Source organism: Synchiropus splendidus, chromosome 13 (assembly GCF_027744825.2).
Source record: "Synchiropus splendidus isolate RoL2022-P1 chromosome 13, RoL_Sspl_1.0, whole genome shotgun sequence".
In the NCBI taxonomy this organism is placed as follows: domain Eukaryota; kingdom Metazoa; phylum Chordata; class Actinopteri; order Syngnathiformes; family Callionymidae; genus Synchiropus; species Synchiropus splendidus.
The window spans coordinates 16392746-16411967 of record NC_071346.1 but is presented as its reverse complement, the minus strand read 5'-3'; the positions used below and the strand labels follow the sequence as shown (position 1 = coordinate 16411967).

Genomic DNA, 19222 nt, shown 5'->3' with positions numbered 1-19222 from the left:
CAGGTACCTTCAGACATTTGAGAGCCTGTGCGGAGCTGACAGTCCAACGCAGTCTTCACTCACAACTCAGCTCACTTTGGTGGGATGGATTTGGATTTAAAGCGTGTCTGGATTTGAAGCCACTTTTCTCACCAGTTTTTAAGGTAAATTGCTTGATTCCTACTCTCTGCACGTATGGAGCTTGTATATATGATTTACAGTAGCAGTGTTGATATTTTACATAAATCATCTTTGAAAAAGGAAATTCAATCAGGCTGCTGTGTGGATTTTGTGTACAGTAAATAGTGACCTTGTGAATAAATCTCACCTTGTGGCCGCACCATAACGTGTGTGACGGTACACTGGAGCCACTGTGAGAGGGGATGCTGTGACCTGCGGATGCACTTTTGCGCTTTTGGCTGCATGGAAAGGCATATTAGAAGTAAAGCTGCCTAAAATGATGCCATTATTTATGAGAGACGGAGAATAGATTGAACAGTTTCTATGGCCCGCCATGTTTAAAAATAACTTTTAATCATTCTTTTTCCATTCAACCTTCTCAGTGAAGAGAAAAGTTATTATTATTATTATTTTCCAGGCAGCATGAGACATCTGCGTTCTTCTCTTGGCTGGTACCGATGGGTCAGCCTGCTTCTATGCGTGATGCGGACAGTGGTCTGTATGGTCCTCCCAAACTCCACAAAGCTGGAGTCCATCCTTGACAAGTATAAAGAAAAGGATGAGGAGTGGTGGAGAGCCAGGAGTAGAGGAAGGAGAGCAATCAGCGAAGGCGACATGCACTTGATCCTAGACCTGCATAACAAGCTTCGGGGTCAAGTCCATCCACCTGCATCCAACATGGAATACATGGTAAGGGGACTTGTCACTTTCATAGCTAGATGAACTGATGAATTGCTGACATTGCATGATTTGATCTTTCAAGATGCACTCACTAGCATTAGCATGATATTGGAGAAAACCTTCTGTATCTGGTCCATTCTTTCAAGACCAGTGAGTTTCTTTCTCTGTTGTGGGATGAAGAGGGGTGACTTGTATTGTCTTACTAGCGGTGCATAGACTTTTTCTCCATAGCCGAATCGTAGGAACTCATTCAGGTGTGTTGGACTACTGGAGTTAAAAATCCCCCATAACTGCACCAAATACTACTGCCGTGTGGCACGTGCCTGGATGTGATGCAACACGTATGAATGACGCTTAAGATATGAACGAGGTATCATATAAAGTCCCTCACAACATGTTGTACTTGCATGGTAATATCACGGTGCAGTGATTATATTGCATGAAGTATAATCCACAATATCTGTGTTGGACACAGAGTCCATTTCACAGGAAATACAAAATACAGTAAAGTAAGTAAAATAAAGTATATACGTTAGGGCTGGGGAAAAATGTGAATTCTCAAATGTATTGCAATTTGTTTTCTGTCAGAATATTAAATATCCATGATATTTCTCCCCATTTTTCCCACATTATGACAACGGCAAACGCAACATCATATCTGTTTCCTGGTCAATAGTGGATAAGACCACGATAGAGCATCAAATGTACAAGTTTAATACTCATGACAGACTTTAACTTTCAAAAACCAATTGTTGTCAAATGTATACCAATCACTCACTGCCAGATTTGTTGTGTTTTTTGAGTATTTTATGCTGGTTACGAGATAATTGGCAGCCCCGTGCTAACGCTATGTTAGCACTCACTGCTAACCGCTGCTCAGTGTACCTCTGCAGGATTGTAGATACTGGAATAACACCATATATGCGAAAGAATTGCAATGTAAACCACAATCACGATATGAATTGAATCTGGAAAATATTAAATTGGGCCAAATGCTTGTCATACCAGCCTTCATCCAAACTGCGGATGATAACACCCAAGGTTGGTTATGTATGATTGTTGCGTTGCCTGATTGCGTGACTTTTGCAAGACAGTTCTTGCAGATTGCTCCTTATCATTTATTGTTGGGTCCAGACTCAGCCTAGTGCTGTTTTCTCCATCATTCTTCTTCTTTTTCTTTCCCTACAGTGTACTCTCTGCCCTCTTCACCAAACTGCACATCCCATGTTTCCTGTGTGTGCCAACAATAGCTGTCTTATTCACAGTTTTATGTTTGAGAACTCATTCAGACCAGGCAGAGGTAGCTTTGTGGGAATGAAATTCATGAGCTACTGGTCCAAGACAGAGTGCTTGCATAGATGTGAGGTCAAGCTACACCCAAGATGATTGCTGCACATACGTGTATAGAATTTTGGCCGAACACGATTAGTGCATGATGAGTGTGATGTCAATGAAAGGCTGATCCGTTCCCCAAACATTCCTCTCCAATAAAGTCCCTAATCGAATTATAAACTTAGGCAACAAAGTATATATTTGTATGGGAAAAGTTCGCAGTAAAGTACAGAAAACCAGGACTTCACAGGCGCTTGGAATATATTGCTATTTCATTAGGTTCATAGGTTAGTCACGTCCTTCCTGACCATCTGCTTGAACCTCACTCATGTATGGAACACGCACACTGTCTTCTAGAGTTCCAGCCTGCAGCCTCATTCTTGACCGCCCTTGTGACCCTGGCATAGGTCCAGTGTTCAACCCCAGTGTTGTCCTGCCTCTTCCTAAAGCGAGCTGCCCCCTCCCTTACATCTTTTCCTACCACACAACTATTACCAAATTTCTTGGCAGTTTTGTTTTTCCTCCCTCCCCTAAGAAGGGTCCCCACCCTGCCGGATTCTGAGCTCACCCAGAACCCTGGAGGGGGATGTTATCTTTTGTTTAATCCTGCCTGAATCTCATTTGGGGTGCCCCAGCGGTCAGTCTGTTTCAGCTGGGCTATTTGAAGTGCTGTGTAAGCAAGTGAAAACGTGTGCCATGCCTAATCATTCAGGGATCCCATGTCAAAAATTCCCGAGTTCTTCAACTAAGCACTTGCTTCATTTGGAACAAGAAGACGATTATTAAAGACATGCACTTTTCATGTCATCTCTGTGAGGATGTTCTCAAAGGCTTGACGCTGGCGTTTAATAAAAGGTGGTCCAGGTTTGTGCCTGGGAGCTAGCCTGTATTTAGGGAACCTATTTTGCCCTGGAATGCAGAAGGAGATTGCTACAGAGGGACTTCTCCAATGGTGGCAGGGCAGTCTGTCTTCCTGCGTGGGATAATTTGAGGTGAAGAATAACAAGAGCGAAGGCAGACTAATGAGCCAGCAAAGAATGTTGGTGCGGATAGTTCTCAGTCAAAACACTGGTTCCATCTCCTACCCAAGTCAACTCATTTATTCGCGCTACATTGTTAAGACAAACAATGCTTTAATTTTTCAATCCTACTTAATTCAGAAAAGATGAGACTATTCTGGGCGTTCATATTCACTCCATGGAGAGAGTGCTGGGCAGTGGTTTGCACAGATGCAGAATTTAAGGGTTTGGTTGAAACATTTGCTGACTTTGGGCTTAATCCTGTTATATTTATATGTATGCTACAGATATATGAGACGACTTATGAACTAAAATTACATTTACAAGTGTTTTCTGTGCTGCTATCCGCTACTTGGTCAGCCATATAAAACTGAAACCACAGAGACCATCTTCAAGGTCAAAATCATCCAACATCCCAACTAAGACTTTTGGACTGTTGAGTTCAAAAAGTAAATATTTTATCTTGAGTGCAGTTAGGGACAGTGGTGCCGGTTCACTGGTGGGCACAATTCTGCTTCTGTTTTAGCTAAAAAACAGTGCACCACACTTCTTTAGTGTGGCAGTGTGCAGATTCAATTTTTCATGAAACAGTTGTTGCACTTTATCATAAAGGATATCACATGTTTTCTTTAACAGTATTTATGTGTGGTTTTGATTGGTTCATTGCAGGGACAACAAAACAGGGCGTTTGTTAAGTAGATTTGTGTATGATTGAGCTTCTACTGTATATATGTACTGCATTGGTGTGTGCATCTCTTTTTGGTGCAGTTAGCCAGGTTTGTGTTCCACAATTACACTTGAAAGTTTGTTCAAGTGTTGTGTGAGGTGGGTATTGTGCGGTGGGTGTGTGGATGGTGTTTAGTGTATAAGATGTGCGTTTTGGTCTGAGGATGCTTGGACACATTTCAGCAAGGAAGTTATTTGAAAACAGTTTGTCATCCCCGAAGGAAACTCAGGTTTTTTTTGGTTTAACAAAGACAATCCAAGGCAACACTTATCTGAGAAATATATGTGGAAAAAGTTCTGAAGTTTCCCGAGTTGAAGAACAGATATGACGGAGAAATCAAACAATATGTTTTCATTACTGATCTTCGACTGTATCGGTGTCATTGGTCGAGCACCTTCTCCCATTAAACATCTCACCGGTGATGTTCAATTTATACTTTCTAAAGTTTCAATTTGCTTTTTGATTTAAACTCTGACATTTAAGAGAGTTGCCGTTCAACTGCACTGACACATTTACAACACCTGAATACTGTTCAAGTCATGAGCTCAATGACAATAAAAGACTGCCTCCTATTCTCTGAAAATGTATCACAGTGTATTGACTGCCGGCTAAAAAGCTTCATATTTTGTTATAATTAAATTTAACCTGACTCTTTGTTGCATTTCATCATGATACCGACAGCTCTGTTTTGTGCCATATATGGTGGGAAAAAGTTTTTGGACACCCTTCAATTTCATACATTCTCTCACATATTTTTGTGGAAAAATCCTTTTCGTGTGTGACTATATTAAACAGACACATTTTTATTTTGTTTTGTCTATATAAATTAAATACAATTTTCTTAAATAAATTCTTGTGCTTCAGTTCATTAGTTGTCAACATCAAATGGTATCAAACATGACAAAGAGCAGAAAATGTGTTCAAAAACTGAACCAAAATAAAATCTACAAACCATTACATCATGAAGTTAATAGTTATTAATGCTGCCATTAGCACACAGTGCAATGCAAGTTGGTCCAAAAAGGTTTTTCCACCACTGTATGTGGCTGTTTAACGCTGTGGCCTCCATTTGTTGTTTGGATGAAGAGGATTAGTGTGTGAATTGAGTATTTTTGTGTCATATATTCAGACAAAGACGTCTTCAAGCGCAGGCTGTGTGCAAGCGCTTTTGTGTAATAAAAAAATGTATTGTAAGTTGATTTCAGTGTTTCAATCGCATTGCAACACACCCATGTTGAGACCTGTTGCTCCCCCACAAAAGATTCCCTGTGTTCAGGTCAATGATAGTGTCAGTGTAGGGTCATAAAGGCTCTGTCTTCATATCACTTTTCACCCATGGTAAACAGCAGCACAGTCAATGGGCAACAGTGTGTTCGTCAGAGCAAACATGTGGAACACATTAGAGCACATTTAGCTATTAGGTTGGTGAAAATGGAAGCACAACAGCACACAGCAACCATTCTTCTACATGCTGTTATTCAAACCCCATCACTGATTTTGTTCAGATGATAAGTTCATATCAAAAGTATGTTTTTAAGATGCTATCAAATGCCAAAAAAGGTTTCTTTTCTATGCTGCTGCATTTTGTATTATTTATTTTGTCTGATTTTATCCTCACTCAGTTTGTATCGTAGTAGCACAAAGCTGCAAGGTGAAGTGGTGGTGAGAGCTGAACCCCGTCTCCATTTATTTTGGAGTCAGTGTTTGTGTGCAAAAGAGGGAGAGCAGCGTGTCTCAGGGTAAAGAGAGACTTTTAACTACAGTGTGTTAAAATTGCAAAGTAGTGTCCGAGCACAGGGGCTGTGTATTCTTGAAGGTCCTGTGTATTAAGATGACCAACTTCGGAGGAAATAATACAATCACTCTCTCTATTTGAGGGGTAACATTGCGTCTGACTCCCAGCTTAATGCACTAGTTTTAAGTTGAAGATGATAAATGTGACAATGTGACTGATACCTCCTTATTCTGAGACTCCTCATCCAAATTGCAACAGAGTGCTTCTCCCAGGAAACTTCCTTTCTCATGTAACTTCTCAACCTATTGTGCTTCACCTGCTGTATTTAAACCAACTACATGGTCTCACCTACAAGAAAGGAGTGAGGTGTGTGTGTCCAGCTCCGAACGGATAAGCACACTGTCAGTGAAAAAATGAACCAATGGGCCACTTCTTACACATAATGACAAGCTGCAGAGTGATGGATTTTATTGGACCTGCGCACTGTCTATCAAAACCTCAAACAGCCAACTTTAAGTTGTCTAATTCAACAAATATAGATCATGCATGAGCAATATTTAGAGCTCATTTGCGTGTGACTTGTCAGTGGTCGAGTGGCTAATGCGAATTGGTGAAGTGTGTGGCTCTTGCTTTGAAATTCAACAAACCAGGTGCAGGATCGGCGATGGGTGAAAAAAGGCGGGTGATCTTGCGTGCAGGTGTCACAGAGCTGTAGACAGTGACAGAATGCTTTTCATCTGGTCTGAAATATTTTATCTGTAACTGGTCGGAGGTCTATGGGGAGTTCAATGCTTCTGGAATGCTGATGTTTGTTTGTCAGTGGGCACTCAAAACCACCAGCTAATCCTGCTCCCTGATGATGCAGACAGAGTTGACACATCTGGATTGATATGAAGAAAATGTGTCCAATTTCTGTAGTTTTCCTTGCTCCCACTTCTCCTTTGTTTACACTTTTTTGCTGTACTTTCACTTTTGTCTGCACTTATGACAGAGAAGATCATATTAAAAAGGACTAATAACAAGCATCTACTGATGCAAGTTGACAGTTTTATTGAAGCTGTGTGCAGATGACTGTCTGCGCTTCTCAGGTTTGGGACTATGAGCTGGAAAGAAGCGCAGAACACTGGGCGTACACATGTCGATGGGAACATGGACCGAGCCACATGCTGACACAAATTGGACAAAACCTAGGAGCACACTGGGGCAGGTGTGTATTGCATATTGTATGTTCATATTTTATGTTTTTTTCAGAGACAACCTGAAGTCCAGCATGAGCCAATTTTTGCTCACTTGTACCTTGACAGCTGTGCTGCAAGTTCTGTCATTTGACTCAGCTCCTTTTCCTCAATCAAATAAAAGATCATATTGTTCCATCTTAACTTGACTAAAATTGACTTCTATACATGGTGTGAATGACTGGTCTCCCTTTTGTCATGAGTTTATTCTCATGTGTCTCCCTCACGTCCCCACAGAGACCGCCCGCCCACATACCACGTTCAGGCCTGGTATGATGAGGTGAGGTACTACAGCTACCCATACTCTCAAGAGTGTAACCCTCACTGCCCCTTCAGATGTTCAGGACCGGTCTGCACCCACTACACTCAGGTAACAAATACCTGTAGTCTGGCTCCTGGTGTCTAAAAAGCTCTCACTGAATCTTTATTCTCCGACATGGACTTCATTCAGTTGGTTTGGGCTACGAGCAATCGGATAGGCTGTGCCATCAACGTTTGCTACAACATGAACGTGTGGGGAATGATCTGGACCAAAGCTGTCTATCTGGTCTGCAACTACTCCCCGCCGTAGGTGTTTACCTTCATGGCTCGGCTTTCAAAGACAACATCCATGAATATGATTCATTTAATACACAGAAAATGGTCTCCTTTGTCTCTCCAGAGGGAACTGGTGGGGTCATGCTCCCTACAAATACGGGGCTCCATGCTCAGCCTGTCCTGCCAGCTATGCAGGAGGGTGCAGAGACAACCTCTGCTACAAAGGTGGGTGCGAGGTGCGGGTGAGCCCGACATGCGTGTCAAAAGTGTCAAATGTGGGATTTGTTAGGATAGAAATGATGAAGTTATGTAAAAAAAACTACACATGACCCACTTGTTTTTAGACGGAGGTGTTGACAGGCGTCCAGCACCGGAGTTGGAGGAGAGCAACTTCATCGAACCCGAGCCGGACGCAGTGCGTGACCGGCAGCCGGAACCCTCTGTTCAAACCGCAGAGCCCACACAAGCACCAGACAATCCAGAGAGGAACCGGGTCGTCAGTACAGAGCAAATGAGTGAGCTTTTATTTAAAAAAGAAAAAAAAAAAAGTCTGTCACCTGCCTGCTTCATATGGCCATTGTTGATTTTACAGGCCAGCAGGTGGAGTGTGACACGAAACTGAGAGACCGGTGCAAGGGGACGACGTGCAACAGGTGAAAAGTGAATACTCGGTACACTAACAAATTATTCTGAAGAGTTCCCTCAAAGACTAACATAACAACATAAATGTTTCATACGTTCAGAAAGCAGAAAGTTGCCCCACTTTAAGGGCTGAGCGTAGCCTGACTACAGCAATAGCTCGATTCAGTCTGTTTGCATCATGTCCTCCTCAGAAAAAGTCGAACTATGAGTATTTCACCTCCATGACATGAGGTAGAGCTGTGAGCTCTGCAGTCCTTCTGGTTCCTATGACCGTAAAGGCTGGGCTTATGCTACAACCAGGCATCATATAGGGACCATCAACAAATTCTCATCAATCACCTCATCAATTCAAATTCAAAGCAGTAATGAAATATTCAATCATGTAAATGAAAATTAAAAATTTCAGAGAGAGAGTTGTGAAAATATTTCACATTTTACAAAGGACTATAATAATTTCGAGGCAAATAATATGACTAAATGAAAGCAACCCAGAAGTGCCACACATTGATGGGAACTTCTGCAACAGACATGGGAAGAACTTTCTGAAAAACATTGGATTTCTATTGTAGAAAGAATGCCTGGTGTGTGTTCAGCTGTTCAGTTATAGCTGCCAAAGGTGGCTACTTTGATGAGTCAACGGTTTAGAATACATTTTGGTCTATAAATGTGACTCCAATTGCTTATTTGTACTATGCTTTCACAAGTGCAATGAGACATTAAACGGCATAATTTTCAGTAAAAACACTGGAATAATTGGGGTGTTCCAAAACTTTTGACTGGTAGTGTATATTCACATTATTTCTAATTTGTCTTCAAAAGCGTCCAGGAAACGTGCCCAGGTGGGGACTGCCTAGTGACATGGGATACATTGGGGGCAGCAGTCTGCAGACTGCTCAATTTAACCACAGAATGAAAATGACATAGCAGTCTGTTATGTTACAAACACAACTGGGTTCTACAAGAGACGATAGGCGATAGAGGCGGTGTTGGTTTAAACATGATGTGACGTTCCTTTGAAGTGGTTGTTAATACCCAAATATTTTAGAGCAGTGAGTCCCATCTAGTGGCCTCTGCAAATGAGGACACTGTTTCATGAAGCCTCATAAGCCCATCACTACAAATTAAGTACAGTAAAGTGTGGGGAGTGTACGAACTTCTTGTTTTAACTGTTAAAACACACTGTTATTCATTTTATGGTCTGCTTTGTGTTAAATTATGAGACGTGACGTCCATTTACAGTTGTGAAAAGTATGTCCTGTGTTTATGAGGGTGAAGTTTTGGACACCCATCTGCCAGTTATTTAGGAAAATCTTTATCGTCTAACGTCTTTGTCTAACCCATTTTTTTACATGCCTAACACAGTGATAATGAACAGAAAAATTCAAATAACACGCTCTCTGCGTAGGTACGAGTGCCCCCCCGGCTGCCTTGAGAAGCCTGGCAAAGTGGTTGGGACTGGATATTACGACATGGTACACCTCACATAAAACTGCCAGCTGTGCTGGTTACATTTTGTACGATCATCGACTTTTGGTTGTCTTGCCCAAAGCAATCAAGTGTGTGTGGAGCTGCACTACACATGGGTGTCATCGATAATGACGGCGGGTGGCTGGATGTGACCAGACTCGGCCGGAAACCGCTGTTTACCAAAACATACAAGAATGGCATCCAGTCTCTTGGGTAACAAATACTTGTCAGTGCTTGGCATAGACAATTCTGCTTCTTCACTTTTACAGTTTGGGATTATAATTGATTTTGTTAATAACAGGAAGAATCGAAGTGCGAACTCATACAAAGTGGAGTCTGTTCCTGGTAAGACATTGAAAGAAAACACAGGTTGTGCAGTATTGTGTAATATAGTGTATATAGTGTAATATATTGACGTTGGGAATGTGGACTTTTGTGTACTACACTGACAAAAACGGTGACCTTCAGAGTTGAATGTTACGCGTAAGTGTGACAATGGACTAAAAAAAAGGTTTCCTTCCGTAGCATTCCAGGCCTGGATTGTGCGTTGCGCGGAGCTGCATGGAGCATTGTGCATGGGTGCATGGCACGACTAAAACGCATGGCGGGTTGATGAACACGTTATTAAGAGTAGAATAAATGGAGCGTTGCTAAACATACAGTACAATGAATGAAACATCACCCTCTTTTTATCATGTGTGGCACTGCCAATGCGTCAACATACAATGCTGAAGGCTGCCTTTTTCGTCAGAATGGGACGCAAAAGGCAACGTTCCCAACAACAATATATGACGCCATGGGAGTGAGGATGTGTTGCATTGCGTTGTTCAGGGTGAAAACCTTCTTTTCCTTTCCAGTGAAGGCAGTGAGATGTGACACCACTGTGGCACTTTACTGTCCCTTTAAAAAGCCAGTGCGACATTGTCCAAGGTCAGTGTACTAATGAAATGGTGTCAGTAAAATAGCAGGTTTTATAACGTCTATTGAACCTCTTTCTCCAGGTTGTACTGTCCAAGGAACTGTCTGCGTGAAAATCGAGCCAGAGTCATTGGAACAAATTACTATTCAGATGTGAGTAGTTGGACATTTACCTTACATTTATGAGGTTATATCTAATTACTACTTTACAACAGTAACTCATTAAACTACATTTAGTGAAGTCTGGGACTGTTTGTTCTGACCACGGCTCAAAATCTGAGAACACTAGTTAAGACGGCAGGTTGATAAGCCTGCTGAGTGCTGCTTACTAAGTGGCCTTCATCGCCATTTTCCATGTTGAATCTTTAGTTCAACAATTTGTGGTTCTGTATTAGCCATTCCAAAAATGCTCAAAAAAGCTGAGCCCATTATTTTGTAATAATTTAGACAACATGAAGCAAAAATATACATTCTGTTGAGATGAATGACTTTTTGGATTCTTTTAAATGACATTGTTATGTTTACAATAAATACATGAGGATTTTCCTTTATTCACATAAAAAAGGTTACAACAAATTCAATATTTATGGACCACTATAGCAAGTAGACATAGATATAAATATATATAAAAGATTGTCAAATCTTTAGTCATCAAAATAAACAAGCAAATGTTGCATATCCATAGAAATCCAGTATCTGCCGAGCAGCTATCCATGCTGGGGTCATCCAGAATGAGTCGGGTGGTTACCTGGATGTCATGCCGGTGGACAGGAGGAAGCAGTACACTGGCAGCCACCAAAATGGAATCATATCCGAGAGGTACAGCCAGCAAAAAGTGTTCAACACACTATTTTTGGAGGCATTATTCCTTATTCTGAATTGTCCTTGCATTCCTGCCCACTTTTCTTTTCTCAGCATTGTCAACCCAACAGCAGGGAAAGCCTTCCGAGTGTTTGCAGTCATTTGAAAAGCCACCGACACAGCCACTTGATGCTCTACAGACCCTGTCATTATCGTGTTTGAACCAGTTATTACCATCAACTTCACAGTAAATAATTTTGCTTTTCAACCACTGGCACTATAAGTGTAACATGACTGTAGTACAATTAAATTTGGTCGACTGTGAGCAAGTGTCCAAAATACATATAGGGTTGTATGTTGTATGTCTAAAATACTGGCATCATTTGCGACACGTGTTATAAGGATGACATAAAGACCTTAAAATGCTTCTTCTCAGAAGTGGTTAGAAATGGTGTCAGAGTCCATATTAATGTATGGGTAGTTCATTTTAAAATTCTTCATGTGCAGTGCTTTACCTCAGGTTTTATTCCAAACAGAGTCTGTGGAATACTGAGCTGTCACTGTTTCAGTGTCAAAGTCATTTGTCAATACTATGATTATACTGACATTTAAAAGAACATTATCAATGTGGGAATTCAATTGTGGGAGTTAATAAATAAATACCATTATTATTATGATTATTGTTTTTTATTGTTGTTTGTATTATTGCTTCTTTTTTATTCAGTATTTTAATTCAATGATTATTATTATTATTATTATTATTATAGAAGCTACATATAATATGTAATGTACTTTTTTTATTTAATTGTTTTGGTAAAACGGTTACAAATTTAAAGGGAAAAGGCACTTTTTAAAATTTGCATATTGTTTGCTCGCATCAATGTCCTCAATTGCATGATTCCAGAATACAATTCCATCCTAATATCTGGTTTCTGGTAGCTACAAGAAAGGCTGATATGTGAAATGTGTATATTTGTACATTCTATATTAAATGTTGTAAATAATACTTAATGCTGGGTTATTCTTGATTTTACTGTAAAATATAACAATAGCAAGTAAAATATATGCCTCTGTGCTTTCCTATTTCAACGAGCTTCTGTAATTCATTATTATTTTGTGGGGTTTCTTTTTTTGTTTGTTCATTCATTTTTCCTGCTGTTGGCCTTTGTTTCACAGATATATATATATATATATAAAAAACCCTGGCAGGCCAGGTTTGTGCATGGTGCAAATTCAATAAATGTTTCAAGGTGAAACAAGATTGCCTGTGTGTCTGTGGAATGATTTCTGAGTAGTATGTTTTAAATGTTATCTAATATGTTATATGCAGGGACGACCAAAAGACCAAAAACCTTTAGTAGTCTGGTATTACAGACAGATGAAAGAAGGATTGAATTGCCATTCAAAATGAATATAGCTTGAACTGAAATGACACATCGGTTTACACCAAGCGGGAAATGAAGACTTGAAAACACAAACTACAAAGCTCCTTTTTAAATTCACAATCAAATATGTAGTCTTTCCATGGACAAAAAAGAATTGAGCAGACCAAGCCAGCTGGTTCAAATAAGAAACTACCTAGTTCGTGAATGCATGGTACACCACGATTATATATGCCAGTAGCATTTGGGTCAGGTCTCCTGGGATGAGAAAGCAAGCATCACCATGTTGCTAAAATTCGCAAGACTTTGTTGCAGAGGTAGCGGTTGGCACAAATCCCAAGTGACCTGCTTTAGGCATTTAACCCTTTTTGTCAGTCCGTCACATGCAATAATTCTACTCCATTTAAACCTCACCGAATGGCATGCGAAAGTGCTCTCTTTAAGTCTTGAAATGTTTCCAGCCATATGTCGAAAGAAAAAAGTCAGGGATATGTTCCTCTCTATCCTCTCTGCTCTGTCTGTATAGACACAAAGACAGGGGGATTAAAAAAGCCTGTTTGCTCCAAAGAAGACACCAAAGAAAAATGTAAAATAGAGTGACATACACACTGAATACACTTGTGTCTTATGTGTCTTATCAACCACATTTTCATGCGGAGAGTAGTTGCACAAAGGTCCTAGCTCAATTGAACTAAGGAGTCTGATTTCTGTTGCTTGTCCTGATTTACATACAACATAGATGGAACTGAGATTTACCTCTGTGACTCCTTACGTTGAGGGACAGACAACAGTAACACATCAGGAGCCTGCATGAAACCTGCAACCTGTTGGCCACCGAGATGTGTGAAGCTAAAATCAGACATTGAGAGAGGACATGGGTTTTTACCTGGACGCAGTCTTTGTATTTCGAGAATGATACAATGTGTATTAATTAACGCTGTCTGTATCTGACTGAACAAACTGGAGTGAGATTGGACAAAAGTCCATTTGAAAATAGTTAATGTTGTGTTGCAGTTGTTGTGAAAAAATTGGAAACAGAGTTTCATCATGAAAAATATTCACACAACACAGACATGCTTTGCATTGCGGTGTGTGTCACAAATTGATGAAAAATGAGGGCCATTTAATCCGAATCTTATCTAATGGTCTTGACATTCTAATGTTGTGTGTGGTGTTGGTGTTAATGGAATTTTCTTAAACCAATAAAACATCCTCTGATGTTCTTCTGAGAACAAATAATCAGAACTGGACCTGACAGGTCAGTCACAAGTGACAGTAGTCGGAGTTCAAATCTCATCGAATCATATCATCTACTGACAGGCGTCATCATGTTTTACAACATTTCAAATCCAGCAACGCTATATCTCTAAATTGGAGACCAGAGATCATCTTAAGACAATTTATTCACTGAAAAATAAATTAATAAAATGATCGGTCAACAAACACTTATTCATTCACGTTTAGAGCTATATTAAATGTCATGATTTCAGTCTCCTTGTTCTATATTTTGTACATAAATATATGATTATTTATTGTCAGCTAGTTACAGGCTTCGGTAGCGGGGGCCAAAACACTGAAGCAAAAAGTCTTTTCATAGCGACTGAATAAACAGTCATTCTGGTCTGTTCTGAGAACACAGTCCTGTGCTGCCACTTACAGCGGTTCAACCCGTTGTACATCGGTCAGTGAAACACCGAATTACCAAATGAAAGCAGCAATTACAAGGCTTTCTGATATGTTCAACTTTTGGACACGGTGCCCCTCTCAAAACACTGTGTGCGTGTGCCTGAGAACATTTATAAGGAGTGATGTGTAGGACTGGGACCTAAATCTGACTCATGCAGTCTCCTTCATGCTTTGTAGCCCAAGTGGTTAACTTCTGGGAGGACACACACTGTGCATGTGGGCCAACAACCACCATGAACAGCAGGACGAATGCGTGTGTATGTGGGCGCCGCTGTGCGGTTGAACTTCCTCCTGTCAAGCCTTCACCACTCTTATATCTAGACCTTATTATTTTAACACAGTGAGCAGCTGGGTTTGCTGCTGAAACATAGTAATCTGTCCCTTTTGTTGGATTTTGGTGTCAAATATGGTGTATTTATAACAGCTTTGGTGCACTTTCTCATGGCACCATGCACATCTGGTTGAGTATAAAAGCCACAACTTGCGAATAAGATTAGCTGCTTACATGCGGACATTTTTTGGGGATGAAATACAGGTTTGTCTGATTAAAGAGACTAAGTTACTTCCATTTACACAGAGCATATAATCACCCTCACCTCTCTCACTCAAACATGCAGCGTCACAGCGCTATAGATATACACACGAATGAAAGCACACGACTCTGAATAGATTCAACCAAGAGCCCAAATGTAGGGTGGATACAATTGAAGGAGTGATTTTTTTCTTTCTCCCAAGGAGCTTGTGAAAATGTTTTAAAATGCTACAAATATTAAATTGTGCATAATACAACAACCAAGTATGGTACTGCGGTCTTTTGCTGCTAACACCGAACGGTTCCTCAAGGGCCACATTGGGTGCAGGTATTTGTTCCAACCTAACTAGCGCGCCCCTGGGCTAACTCAATGAAGGACAGACATGAGGACTATGATCATCTGGTTGATCATCTTGATGTTAACAATGACCTCAGTAGTTGTTGTCGAATATACATGGCTGACTTGTCCGCTCGTATCCTTCTGAGGTGACAGCTTTCATGAGACCACCGTGGCAAACAAAGGTGTGAGAGCATGGCTTTCAAAAATGTCTGAATCTACTGAATCTATTTTGTACCATTGTTGCTGCTGTTGCCATCATCACTTGGGCTTTAAGAACCCATTTAATTCTGAGCTTACTGAACTGACAATAAATGATGTTTCCAGAATACAATTCCATCCTAATATCGAACCTAACCAGCCAACTACAGGCTTCTTCTGCATGCACATAGTGAAATTCAGCTGCTACATTAACACATCATCTGCCAAAACCATTGGAACGAAGAGAACTGCTAGGTCTGCACAGATAAAAGAGCATAGAGTATGTAGGCGATACTTTATTTGTTCAAGTTTGGTGCCAACAATACCCTGTTTACAAGAGTCCAGACTTATCAACACTTGTAATTTAGGAGCAGAGGAGCGTTTTGTTTTTTTGTTTTTTTTTAATCATTTGACTTTATTTCAGTACCAATGCAAATGCTTTCCCATTTCTGCCCCTGAATCGGTATGTTTCAGCACAAAGTTGTCGTGTTCTGCCCACTCTGCCGGAAAGTGAGTGGGTGAAAATTGACAGAAACGGGATGCTATTTCACTTTTTTCTCCCCAAATGCAAACCTCAGGTAAGCAGCCTTCAGTTTGGCCCAGCTATCCAACCCACAACTCTGTCCCTCTTATTTCACTTCACGTTCACCACCAGTGTGTATTTTGGCTCCATCTACTGACTGTCTCCCACTCTTTCTTTTCTCAAAGCGTAATGTTAGCTGAGGTACGAATGAAACGTTGTCTCAGACGTTCAGAGCGCGAGGGGTGGATTTACAGTCAGTTCTGGATGGACTGACACACGTGCTAGCCTGATCACTTACGCTAACAAAGTGATAGGCTAAAAGAGCATGTGATGATTTGCTTGAAGGGGTTCAAAATAAATAGACCTAAGATTCCTGATCTTGAAGAGCTAATAAATGTGGATGTTGCAGACACCCTTGGACATTTTCTTGTATTCACAATTTTGTATCACTACAAGCTGAGTAGCTTTCTTGTTTCAGACAAAAAATAAAGTGAGAAGTTACACACAACATTAGAATATCATAGAATCATTGAATATCACATTCCTGTCAGATTGTTTGGGGGCAGCACAACTATGGGACGAATCAAAACATGTGCAAAGTACAGTCTGGTTCAGCTTCATTTAGAAATATTGTCACAACAGGGATGCAGTTCCGTGTCGTGCAATGCTCCAGCAATTTTAACATTATTTTTATAAAAAATAATAATTATTAAATAAAAGAATAATACAATTTTTAAAAAGTTATAATAGTTTGGGGTTTTTTTATTAGTCTTTATTAGCCTTTTAATTAAGCTTAAAAATTTTTGTCAGTTTTAATTTGTTTTTAGAGTGTGTTGACGAGTTTTAAATAGTTTCAGATTTTGAAAAATACTAGTTTTTATTGTAAAAAAAAAAAATCTAATGAAATATAGACTAAAGGATAGTTTGGCTATAATTTTGTCAACAGACAATGCCGTTTCAGTTTGGTAAAAAGGTAAAAAACTTTACAATTCTAGTTCGGTTTTGTTAACTAACTATAATAAACTTGCTTTCAACCAGTAAGTAACTTGCCATATAATCTATCTATCTATCTATCTATCTATCTATCTATCTATCTATCTATCTATCTATCTATGAAGCTCTCTTGATTTTTGTCAATCCTTTTTTGCCCTGTATCAGGCGTTACTTTTGTCTTAGCTACTCCAAAGCTCTGCCTTGCACCTCCGAATAGAGGGCTAGGGTGAGGGTTACAGGGAGTCACACAGGTAGGTGGGGCTGTTAAGGCACACAGAGCTGCCCAGAGTGTGAGAGATCTCTCACTAGAAGAGCCATTTCTTTGTTGACAGCACTGTTCTGTGGCGTCTCCATGAAAGACATTTGTCAGGCTGCGTGCTGGTCATCAGTCACTTTCAATGTTCCTGTCAGATACAGTGGGGAGAACAAGCACAGGATGTTTTCCAGCTTATAAAGCATGTAGAGGTCTGTAATTTTTATCAAAGGTACCCTTCAACAGTGAGTGAACTTAAAACAAAAATCCAGAAAATCACATTGTATGATTTTTAAATAATGAATTTGCATTTTATTGCATGCCAGCATCATAAAAACAGAACATAATAATTCATACAGAAACTTTTGTTTGCAATTGCAGAGATCAATTGCATCAGGAATTTTGGCCCACTCCTCTGTACAGATCTTTTCCAGACCCTTCAGGTTTCCTGTCACTGGGCAATACAGGCATTCAGCTCCCTCCCAGAGTGGCTAATCGAAGAGTTTCCACGTAGTCATAGAACTGAACTTATTGTAAGATAACTACTTTTCTACATTTACTTCTGTGGAGCAGCAGAAGTTAACGCAGGTGCAGGTCTGCCATTTTGCTGTCAACTTTCCTGGATTATCTAGGCACATTCTTCAGACAGTAGTAATTCAAATGACTCTCCCATCGCATGACGTTGCTGTCAAACATTTTAAAAGTCCAAATTAATCACTCCATTTGCTACATGTTCTCACAAGACACAAGCATATCTGACTCCTGCACCTGTGCAAGGGATCCAGTGTCCAGACTGGACAGGAAATAACTGCTTTGTCAGACTATGGCCAGATTTTTTTTGTCATTTGTGCGCATTCTGAATACACAAACAGTAGGAACGCAACTGTTTTGTTTTGTCTTGTTTTTTTTTTTTTAGCTTGTTGTCCTAAAATCTTTTGCATTACAATGCACCATCTTCCTTGTTTCATTGAAAACTGCCTTATATTCTAGGCAGTATACAAACTTTCTACACTCGTAGTCATTCTAGTTTCAAATTACTTCTCTCCAATAGATCCTGTTTTGTTGGTAACCCACACGCAGCGCTCCAGTGCCAGCCGAGTGTGGCCAAGGGTCGCTGCTTCCCACAGTCCTCCGACTTTCATACGCCTCACTCTTCCTTCCTGCCTCTCAATGCCGAATACCCGTCGAAATTTTCCACTTGTACCCAAAATAGAGTCTGTGCCACACTCTCTTGGTGCCCTTCTGTCGCCTTTACACACTGAGTACACAGACACACGAACACACAAGTAGTAACATATTTATACGTTTTATTTCATTTCTGGTTTCAGGTTGTTTTTGATGAATCAACTTCCACTTGCTGTGAATTCAAAATGGGATTGAATAGAGATCTAATTGTGAAAACATTCATGAAATACTAAATTCATTAATATAGTTCTGTAAATGAGCGTTTTGTATGTGCGACATTCCATAATATTGACAAACCATATTGTCATCAACTGAACTCAGCCATCAGAAGAGATGCATCAAGTGATAGAAACTACTGATGGGTAGATGAGGTGTCATGAAACAGTACTGCAGGGTTGATGAAACAGTGTCCCAATTTTCAGAGGCCACTAGATGGCGCTCTTGTTTTAGAAATGATGTGAAATTTGATTGAATTAGTTGTTCAAGTCAAAACATTAGCAGACAGTGCCATCTGGTGGCCTTCGAAAATAGGACACTGTTTCATGAAACCTCATCAATCCTCAATATAATAGAAACTATTATACTGATATGCTATATATATTAAGTAGTTTCAGTTGAGGTAGAACACAGGACAATATAGCAGTTCATCAAGTGTTCCGGTGGTGAAAGACTATTGCAAAGAGCAGAAGTATATGACAGTGAGATAGCGATGAGTAAAAATAGCATTTTGAAAAGTAAGCCATTAAAGTTTGCAGTCATGAGAGTTTGGTGCAAAATTCATGAGCTGAGCCAAACTGTGAGGTAAGAGCCAATAGCTTGCATTCATGTGGTATCAGATGTCATTGTCACCATGCAATGTTATAGTAAACTGTGCTTT

General features: G+C 40.1%; 1 protein-coding gene across 1 annotated transcript; it reads left to right on the top strand.

Moving 5' to 3' along the window:
• Positions 1–11892, top strand: LOC128769912 (cysteine-rich secretory protein LCCL domain-containing 1-like). Its single transcript, XM_053883983.1, has 15 exons — positions 1–143; positions 578–849; positions 6742–6860; positions 7126–7258; positions 7340–7455; positions 7550–7650; positions 7770–7940; positions 8018–8078; positions 9473–9539; positions 9617–9747; positions 9836–9879; positions 10392–10464; positions 10536–10605; positions 11138–11271; positions 11368–11892. The coding sequence occupies exons 2-15, from the start codon at positions 583–585 to the stop codon at positions 11417–11419; spliced, it is 1539 nt and encodes a 512-aa protein (XP_053739958.1). The 5' UTR covers positions 1–143; positions 578–582; the 3' UTR covers positions 11420–11892.
• Positions 11893–19222: the final 7330 nt, after the last annotated feature.

What these genes read in the sequence shown, in the direction of transcription:
- LOC128769912 (XM_053883983.1), top strand. Translation starts at nt 583, where the DNA reads ATGAGACATCTGCGTTCTTCTCTTGGCTGGTACCGATGGGTCAGCCTG. An exon ending in GTCTGCAACTACTCCCCGCC is followed by an intron (nt 7,456 to 7,549) that starts GTAGGTGTTTAC and finishes TTGTCTCTCCAG; the next exon opens with AGGGAACTGGTGGGGTCATG. An exon ending in AAGGGGACGACGTGCAACAG is followed by an intron (nt 8,079 to 9,472) that starts GTGAAAAGTGAA and finishes CTCTCTGCGTAG; the next exon opens with GTACGAGTGCCCCCCCGGCT.